At 53.3% G+C, this 9,870-nt stretch overlaps 1 protein-coding gene across 1 annotated transcript; it reads right to left on the minus strand.

Annotated features, from left to right (window-relative positions):
* Positions 1 to 4,762: 4,762 nt before the first annotated feature.
* On the minus strand, positions 4,763 to 9,778 carry LOC125748832 (polypeptide N-acetylgalactosaminyltransferase 1-like). Its single transcript, XM_049025485.1, has 3 exons — positions 9,545 to 9,778; positions 8,921 to 9,055; positions 4,763 to 5,119 (listed from the first exon to the last, which is right to left on the minus strand). Exons 1-3 carry the CDS (start codon positions 9,761 to 9,763, stop codon positions 4,973 to 4,975), a joined length of 501 nt encoding a protein of 166 aa, XP_048881442.1. The 5' UTR covers positions 9,764 to 9,778; the 3' UTR covers positions 4,763 to 4,972.
* Between the last annotated feature and the right edge of the window lie 92 nt (positions 9,779 to 9,870).

Raw genomic sequence — 9,870 nt, forward strand, 5'->3', positions numbered from 1 at the left:
AACTGACTGACTCTCCTGCTTGCACTGGATTTCATTTCATCAATTACTGTAATTTTTTGTCTTTTTTCTGTTCTCCCTTTACACTGGTTTGCCCCCCAGCCTCTGATGTTGGACAGTTGTCTGCACCCCCAGTTAGATATACCAGCTTCCTTAGACCACGCCCCACTGAAGGAATCCGTTCTTACATTTTGTGCAGTTTGAGTTTGCCACGCGAGGAATCGTAATGTCAGCGGCTGCTGGAGGACCTTGACACCACGCACCCCAAGGCAGATGTATGCCTGTCTGTTCTGTTAATGATCAAACGGCACATTATTGGAAGATGAAGGTATGGCCTTCTAGAGGTTTCAAAAAATGATGGTTACTGAACACATATCCCATGATGCATTGCACTCGTCACATTTCCGAACTGTAAAACAAAGCACACCTGCACATCCCAGACATGAGCGTCTTGGCGCCTTGTCCCCTTTGGCCACCGGTTCGCCTTCTCACTGACACTAGATGCACTTTTCAGGGGGGGCTCTGGTAGGTCCTGCGCCAGATAAACATTTAATTTCCATTCAAGCACCTAAGTGGGCAGATGCAGCTGCTGTGATTTCCTGTGAATGTCCATTTCAGGGTGTAAGCGTCTTCATGGAGGGGGTGCTGTCTGCAAAATACACTTAATGTTACCGCCTTAAGTTGAGTTTTCTACTGAGATGCACTGAGAAGATTAAATGGTTTGTGATAGAAAGGCAGACTTGTGTGCTTTCTTTTTTTGTCCAGCATGAGGAGTCAAATTCCACACGAAGAGCAGAGCCTATATTCGCGTGAGGGAACAGTGCTACCCACTGACCCAACACAGGGGGTTAAGAGTTTAACAAAACTCCCAGCTGGAATCCCTACCCTGAATTAAAGGTATAACTTAAGTTCCTTTAAAAAAATGTTGGACACTGACATATTTCCACTGGGAATTTAGAGACCTCAATTACAATCTCCAAAAAAAGGGAGTAATACTGGGGTAGGAGCCTCAGCGCAGATGTCATGCTACATCCATGGTGACGTCACTAAGCAAGCATGCATGAGCGCCACACTGCTCGCTGGCCGTGGACATGCACGGGGGAGGAAGGACAGGCTGCTGCTTTCAGGCGTGTGGGGGCCGGACACATGAAACGACAGCGCTGTGGGAGCCAAATCACTTTGCTGATTCATTCCAGTTTTCAGTCTTTCACCAGGTGGGAACAGCTTCGGACGAGAAGCTGGACAGCGTTTCATTCCGCGGTCAGAACCTTCAAGGTCAGTTTCTCCCTCGGTCTGGAGAAAAGGGGGCTTCAGCTTCAGGTGGAGGCATCAAACTGACTAATAACCCTAATAAAATGAAGCCCCCTGCCCCCACAAAGCATAACATTTCATTAACCTCCGTCCCACTTTCCACTGGTGTTTAATTTAGCGGTTTCCATGGAAATCCTGCCGTATCGCGCTTCTGGCTGCAGAGGGACGCTGTGAGGCATCTCGCCTCGCGCCTTAATTGAGTTTTTAACCCGCCGCCCCTGTCCCTGTTCTCGGCTCTCTCTTCTCGTCAGCGGCTCGCGCTAATAAACACTTTAATGAGTGACACAGAGTCAGCATTGATTCATTACGCTGTCGATCACAGTCATTTCTATGCCATTTAATCGCATTCTCTTTCATATTTGAAAATGTTCTTATGGATTCTGTTTGGGGTCCACATTCCTCACAATAGCGGTGACGTGCTGGTGCTTCGCTTAACTGCACCAGCTACGTTGGGAGTTTATTATACACTTTACATGTAGTGTGTAAATACCCCCACCCCCCACAGAGCGGCCCCTCAAAGTCTCTTTGTGGTATCTTACTATTAAGCTTCTCTGCCCGTCCCCGAGAGGCCCTGACAAGTTGTGGCAGTCGCCCGACGCCTGAGTGTTAAATGTTAGAGCCACAATTCCAGGATCCCCCCCCCCAATTAAAGTGACATGAGAATGATAAAACCTAAGCGATGACGTCATCCTCAAGAGGGGCTGGGAGGAAAAGCAGCCAAATATGGGAAACTATCTCCCTTGAGTAGTGACTCCTGCCACGTCTGAAAGCGCGCTCATTATCTCTTTCAGTAAACATTTCATGGGGAAGCTTCTCCGCCTGTTCATGCACGTTCCACTTCACGGTCTCCTTGCTGATACATGCCACCCTGCTCTCTCGCTCACGTTTACACTTAAGTTTGTCGTGACGTAAAGACTGATGCACAGCGTAGCTGGGAAAGCAGGTGCTATGTGCATCTCCCCGGAACATCACACCCTGCTTCACCTTACTGCTCGCAGACGGTCATCTCCCTTTCTACCATGGAGGCTTGATTTATTGCAAAGCTGATGACAGCACAGCAGTGACTTTCCAGCGAGGGACAACGGCGGACCAAGTGTTCTCTGCGACGTCCGTAAAGCGGGATCTTCCGCATCTTTCACGCTTAACTCGTCCCCAAAGCTGGTCGTTTTACGAAAGCATGTTCATACAACAGCGGACAGCTTATGGAGAGTGTAGAGAAAGCAAGTGCAACAAATAATCTGGCCAGCAGGGGGCAGGCAGAGAAGCAAGACAGCACGGTGATATTGGGGGGGGGGTGGATACATTCTGGGGCTTTCATTGCCTTTCCCCGCTTATGGTGCACGCGTTGGCGTGATCCCTGAGGACATGGCAGTGATGAAAGCCAACTGCGGGATTACACTGGCGTCTCCACTGCGCTCTGGCAGGAGAAGCAGAACGTGAGCAGCCTGAGTGAGGAACAGAGCCAGCGAGCCGAGCTGCCAGCGACACGGTACAAACACGCCAGTATGATCCGGCTAAAACATGTATGACTGACTCATACGCCCTGACCAGGCCACACCCTCCTGCGATCACCAGCCGCGGTGAAGCTGGTGCTCTGCTCATCCTGCCAAGCACGTTTTGGGCTGGGCTGTTATGGTACAAGAGCGCCGAGTCGCCGTGTCACATCTGCCGACACGTGTGTGCTGTCCACACACACGTGTTCCTGACCGCCTCTGTTCTCAGGAGTAATCCCTCATCTCCATGGAAACCGTCCCGGTCACAACCCACTTCCTGTTTGCGGGATTCCTTCCTGTACGCAGTTTCACGCCATGCTGCGTTTTCACGGTCCCTCATCTGACCGCAGACACAGACAAGACCCGGTGTGGGTAATGAGACTGCGAGACTGTAAACACATTCTCCACTTTTATTTACTCCTCACACACTCAAACAGCTCCCCCAGGACAGTGTAGTCTCTGGAGACCCCTCAGTTAGTGGAAATGACATACTGCGTGTGAAGCAATGACCCAACAACATATCGGCACCCCCACCCGCTAAAAGGGATCGCAGGCAGAGCCTCGGTTGGTTCTCCACACTAAAATGCGACAAACAGGGTGAAATGCAACGGAAGAGTCCCCAGTACAGAGCTGCTGGCCGTCCATGTGGCGCGAGCGGGTCGCCTTGGGGGTGGGGGGCTGGACCGTCACGTTCATCCGAATCTGCAGTCCACTCAAAGTCAAGGTTTGATATCTACAGGAAGAAAGCCAGAAGCAAACTGCCCTGGTCCAAACTCCATGTCCACTATGGTGGACATCTTCAGACAGGGGGACCCCTGCTGGCCGGTGCTGGCCAGTGCTGTCGGCTCCGCAGGAGACACAGGCATCTTACAGGTCCTTCAGTGTCCAGTGGAAAGATGAACAAAAACTGAAGAGAACCTGGCCAAGCAGAGAAGCTCTGGTGGCCCCCGGGGAGGACGGCCACCGGCGCTGGCCTTGCGGGACAGGGAGGACGCCTCGGAGTGTCTCAGGAGCTGCACTGGGCTGATGGGACAGCCAATCAGCAGGAGGACCCGCCTCTCCCCCTTTGGAAGCTGGAACAACGGCCCACATGATCAGATATCAGAGTTAAGCAAGAAGGTGGGTGAGGAGACGCTCATGAAGGCGAATGACCAGGGACATACGGAAAGCTGGGTGTCCTCCACAATGACGCCGTGCTTCAAGACAGACGAAAAAAACGAAAAAGAAAATAAAACTAAAAATTACAATTCTGTGGCACTCAAAAATGTAAAACCGGAAAAAAAAGCAAAACTTTTAAATCATTCTTGTAAAAAATTGTACGATAAAAATCAAAGTTATCACAAACTGATCGTTTCTCTTTTTGATTTCTAGGAATTAAAGTCAACCCTGTCTTCATTCTTCATTCCGGCTTCATTTCCTCGTCTGCGATTTTAAGATGTGGGAGCTCATTAATCTTAGCCTGCTATGGAATCTGCCCCGTCCACTGTGACCTCTTCCTGTTCAGCTCAGCCAATAGGAAGGCCTGCCAAGCAAAGTAGGCGGCTGGCAGGGCCTCCCATTGGACAGTGACAGGCAGTGCCGTACACCTCATAGGTCAATATCACGAAGCATGTAAATATTCCGATATGCATGTGGGGGGAGGGGTAGGGGTTTAAAAAAATAAACAAAAGGCAAGCCCTTTCTTATAAGAGCGTCACTGTCCCTCACCTTCCAATAAACAGGCAAGAACAGAAAATGAAAAGAAAGCCCCCCCCCCCAAAGACACAGTCACGTAAACATAACAGTGGCAGCACTGGGGCGACTCCACATCCAAGGAAGGCAAGTGCACAATGACTTCTTCCTCCTCTTCCTTAAGCGTCAGTCCATCTCTTCCATGAAAAGCGGGGAGGGGGGGGCGCGCGGGGGAGGGGGGGGGCGCGCGGGGAGGGGGGGGGCGCGCGGGGAGGGGGGCGCGCGGAGGCGGCCGAGTCTTGTGCCGAGGTAGCCCAGTCAAAAAAGAGAAAAAACAAAACACACCCCCCTCTCCAGCCGGTCCTGTGTCTGGCAGCGCCTCCCCCCACCCCCCCTCCTGCCAGCGCTCGTTCAGCAGTCCATGCCTGGCTGCCTCCCTCTCTTTCTCCGGCTCTCTCCCCCCCCCTCGCCTCTCCCTGGCTCGCCCTCCGTGGGTCAGCCTAAAAGATCTCCGGGAGTGTGACGTTCCTCAGGAGCCACTGCTGGGACCGGCTGCCGTTGCAGTCCTTGACACTGGGCACTTGGCTGTCCTCCTCTGTCGCTTTGTCCAGACACTGGTTACTGTTGACGTGCACTAGTGTCAGCTTCTGTAGGACAGAGAGAGAGAGAGAGAGAGAGAGAGTCACTCAGGAGTCAGTCAGCTCAGCCACACCTGTCAGGGTTTGTCCTCACAAAGCCGCTGTTACAGAGTGATGGATGTGACCTTCTACAGGGAACAGGGTGAGAAAACACAAACTTAAGCAGTAGGAAAATCCCTGATCTGTTTACCAGGGTGCGCAGAGACTCTCTCAGGGACAGGCTATCATGGTTCAAGGGGCACTCAGTACCTTAAATTCTCATGCACCTTAAATAGTTTGAGCGAAAACAGGAGCCCCAGCTCCTACCTTCTGCATGAGCCTGCCGTTCATGTGCCTGAGGGCCGGAGTAAAACAGCGAGCAGCGGCCAGAGAGACCAGCACTAATCCTAAACCTAACCCTAACCCTAACCCCTCTCACACGGGCTCTAGCTGAGAGCTCTGGGCAGCCGGTCCTAGGTACCCTGCCCCCCCCCCCCCCTCCCAAAAACAAGCCGGAGGGGATGGCTCCGAAGCGAACCAGGAAGGCTGACCTCGGCGACTGCCAAGCAGCCATTACCCGCTAATCAAACCGAAAAGGAAATAAACACTACCAATGATAAACAGCAGCCACATGCTAGCAGCAGCCATCACTCAGGGTCGGATTCTCGTGGGGGGGTTCAGGGCAGGGGCCAGCAAAGCAGGTCCGCTTTCTCCTACCTCAGATAGATTGGTCAGCTCCTGGCTCCAGTGCAAGTGAAAACAGATTAATGGCTCGTTAATGCTGGTCATTAGCCCCCCCCCCCCCCCCCAAAAGCGAAAAAGCCTGTATCCCTATTAAGGGGTTAGAGGGTCAGACACTTACTTACATATTTTATTTTAAATAATCTTGTGAAGGCGTCACTATTTCACTGCACAAAATTTCCTACCAACTTCCCGCTCATGTCTAAGCACCGGTCTGCTTCCCCCACTGAACTTTCCATCCCTGCGCCAGGTGGTCGGACAATCCTACACATGGGATAATCCCAAATCATGCCTGGTGTTAGGGAAGCCGCTGTGTCCACTGTTAAACCGGATCTCGATCAGGGTTTTTATAAAGCGGCACAGAGCCTCATGCGTAGTCTGGGACTTACTCCGGGCCCGAGACAAGGTCCAATATGCAGGACAGGGCAGGCCCTAGTGGCGCCACCCTGGTGTCAGCTTTGTGAACAGCATTCAGATGTTATGGGGAAGAACAGCCTGCATATGATGCTGTTTGGGGACTTACTTAAGGAACACAGTGAGGGGGCGTGGCCAGAGGGGAGGGGGCGTGGCCAGAGGGGAGGGGGCGTGGCCAGAGGGATGACAGAGAGAGGCTCTACTCATGAGGGGCTTCTCTGTCAATGCACCAAGCCTGAGGCTGCAGTGTGCACAGCTGCCACTAGCGGATGAGCGAGAGCCAGCGAACGAGCGAAAGAGCTGCTGTGTCTATGTGGGCCGCTGGCAGTTTCCAGGGAGACTGCGATCCCGAAGGCATTAAGAGCCCCTCGGCAAGTTCTCCACACGCGCGGTGTGCACCGGCCACGCCTGATTGGGCCGGCGCCACTTCTCAGATCACCACTAGAGGCGCTGGCGGGGAGGCCTTCCATGAAACATGATGCCCTTCGTTTACCATCCAGGGTGTGATTTTTAACACCATTAGAGCCTAGCAAAGGCTTTTAACCACGTTCTCTGCCGGATGAGCGCAGGTGTGCTGATCGGACACTAATGGCTGGCATGGCCCCCCCCCCCCCCCCACACCCCCACACACCCACCTCCACAGCTGCCGTTAGGCGGTGGCTTTTGGCTCACTTCTGAAACTATGAGAATTCCAAATTCCAGTTCCAGAATACCTAATCCCCGGTCTTCGTTCCAGGACAGCATTTGCGCCTGGGACAGTGCCGAGAGAGTGCTGGAGGCCTCCAGCGGTCCCAGTCAGGTCCATGCTGGCGAGGGGGAGGTTGGTGAGCAGACACAGAGAACCAATTACACAGCAGAGTCAGGCCCCAGGGGACTTTCCGAGGAAATAACGGAATGAAACGCTCGGAGTGGTTAGCGGAAGCCCGTCCTGAGAGCTGCGATGGCTCCTGTTGGCCTCGGAGGCTCGTTCCCAGTAATCTCCTGCTGGCTGGTGTTCAGCAGCAGTGCATTCTCCTTTTTTTGAGGCACGGTCTGTTTCTCCTCATATCGTGCCATTCCTGTGACCGCAGTGAGAGTTCGAGAGTTCATCCTCAATGATACGGTGGCAGAAGACAGAACTGGTTTTAGGTACTAAAGAAAGCTGCCAGTTGAAGTCCCCAGGGGGCCAGTCGGGATATTCCACCTCAGGTTAACTACTTCCCAGTTTGGATATTTAAATGAGAAAAAGTGTACGGAATGAGTGCTCAGCTCTTCTACGCGAATGCAGGGTGTGGGGCATTCTGAGTGCGGTACTACACAAGCACCTCTCTATGTCAGCTAATGCAGAGGAGGGGTAGAATGGCAGGCGTAACTTCTGCTCTCTCATACTCAGGGAATGTTCACTAAAGACAGAAGGACTGGAAAGATCCTTTCTGTGACCAATAGGTCTCCCTCACAGTAACAATACCGCCCCTTCTCATTTCGCCGTGATATCAGTGACTTTCAGTCTCTGAATGCACCAATCAACAGGCTTTCATCTGTAAACAAAGCAGCTAATTGGCTGGAGGTCTGTTCTGCTGCTTCGGATGCTCGATGGCGCCTCCACCCAGATGCTCTGGTAGTTCTGTGTAAATACTGGATCCACCTGGGTTTCTAGACTGAATGGTTTCACAGCAGATCCTGCTGCTGTTTTCATTCCCCTAACAAGAGGCATGACAACACAGGAGCTACTGCATAAGGTTTCTGCTCTACACTGTATATAAACATGCATGTGATGGACTCCTGCTGCACTGGAGCATACGACAGCACGGTCTGCGCAAGGGCTCATCCCCAGACACTCATCCCTGGAAGCTCGCCCCCCAGACGCTCATCCCTGGAAGCTCGCCCCCCAGACGCTCATCCCTGGAAGCTCGCCCCCCAGACGCTCATCCCTGGAAGCTCGCCCCCCAGACGCTCATCCCTGGAAGCTCGCCCCCCAGACGCTCATCCCTGGAAGCTCGCCCCCCAGACGCTCATCCCTGGAAGCTCGCCCCCAGACGCTCATCCCTGGAAGCTCGCCCCCCAGACGCTCATCCCTGGAAGCTCGCCCCCCAGACGCTCATCCCTGGAAGCTCGCCCCCCAGACGCTCATCCCTGGAAGCTCGCCCCCCAGACGCTCATCCCTGGAAGCTCGCCCCCCAGACGCTCATCCCTGGAAGCTCGCCCCCCAGACGCTCATCCCTGGAAGCTCGCCCCCCAGACGCTCATCCCTGGAAGCTCGCCCCCCAGACACTCATCCTTGGAAGCTCGCCCCCCAGACATTCATCCCTGGAAGCTCGCCCCAGACACTCATCCCTGGAATCTCGCCCCCCAGACGCTCATCCCTGGATGCCACAGTTGTAAATAAGAAACATGTGCTTAATCTTAATCTGTCTTGCCTGGTTAAATAAAGGTAAATGAAAAAAAATGCTCATCCTCGGAAGCCCACCCCCTTTGCGGCAAGACTGAATAGCAGTAAGACACATGCCCTAACCTCCATGTAATTGGCAGCAGTGCCCTGCCCATGTGGCATGCAAACTTATACTACAGTTATTGCAATACTGTGCTGTGCATTCAGGGTATTTAGGTCTCATGCTGTGTTTTCCCTGAATCACACTGGCTACTTTTTTGAAGGCAAACTTGCCCCCTGCAAAAGGAATTATGGGTAATGGCACTCACCACGGGGTCATAGTCCCACAGCTGGTTGCCCTTCAGGTGATGGCATTTCAGCATCATGACCGGACCGCTCAGCTTGGACACATCCAGGCACAGGTCGTCCGTGCGGATCTCCTTATTGGCCGTATAGGAGAACACCTGTGGGTGGGGTGGGGGTGGAAGTAGTTAGCTTTTCATCTAAATAATTCATCCATAAAATCAAAACCCAGCCAATGATAGCCTGGGCCCACAATGAGGGTGGGACTAATGAGTGGCATGAGTGAATATCCAATGACCAGCTTCCTCTGGCTCTTCCCAGTGGTGAAGGGAGCAGAACCAGACTGGCCACACAGGAAATCACAGCATGCAGCTCAATGCAACATACCCTGGCCAGGTGTGGACAGGTGAGGACTCATTTACCCCAGTAACTGATTTTAGGTTGAATGCTGTCTCTACTTCATTATCCCTCCCCCCTTAAACACAGTCACATGTTACAGTATCAGTTTAATGCCATTTCAGTCTGTCCACCCATGGGAAGAAGTCCCCCCTCCACTGCAGGCACTCCCGCAGCACACCCCACTACCCCCAGCGCCGCCGTCACACCCCCACAGCACGCTCAGCCAGACGCGCCTGCAAGCGGAGGCTCACCTGGTTGCCGCCCATTCCGTGGCAGTTGAAGATGCCGACTTTCTCGTTTTCCTTCCTGGCCATGTTGTCCAGGCACTGGTTGGTCTCGACGTTGCGGATCTGAGGGTGAGGCAGGAACACTATTTGAGATTGTACGGGCAGAGGGGGGGCGTGGCCTGCCCGAGAGGGGCGTGGCCTGCCCGAGAGGGGCGTGGCCTGCCCGAGAGGGGGCTCATTCATGAGATAGTGTGCATGCCATGGTATCACCATTAACCCCCCTGACAACCGCTGAGGGAGATGCTGAATCCCAGTTAAACACCCAGTAATAACCTGCTCCACAGTAGGTT

This window comes from Brienomyrus brachyistius, chromosome 9 (genome assembly GCF_023856365.1).
Source record: "Brienomyrus brachyistius isolate T26 chromosome 9, BBRACH_0.4, whole genome shotgun sequence".
NCBI lineage: Eukaryota > Metazoa > Chordata > Actinopteri > Osteoglossiformes > Mormyridae > Brienomyrus > Brienomyrus brachyistius.

Bases quoted from the DNA above. Each gene is read 5' to 3' on its own strand.
- LOC125748832 (XM_049025485.1), bottom strand. From the start codon at position 9,763: ATGAATGAGCCCCCTCTCGGGCAGGCCACGCCCCTCTCGGGCAGGCCA. The intron at 9,056-9,544 runs GTGAGCCTCCGC...CCCCACCCACAG, and splicing joins ACGGAATGGGCGGCAACCAG to GTGTTCTCCTATACGGCCAA. The intron at 5,120-8,920 runs GTGAGTGCCATT...TCTGTCCTACAG, and splicing joins TGTGGGACTATGACCCCGTG to AAGCTGACACTAGTGCACGT.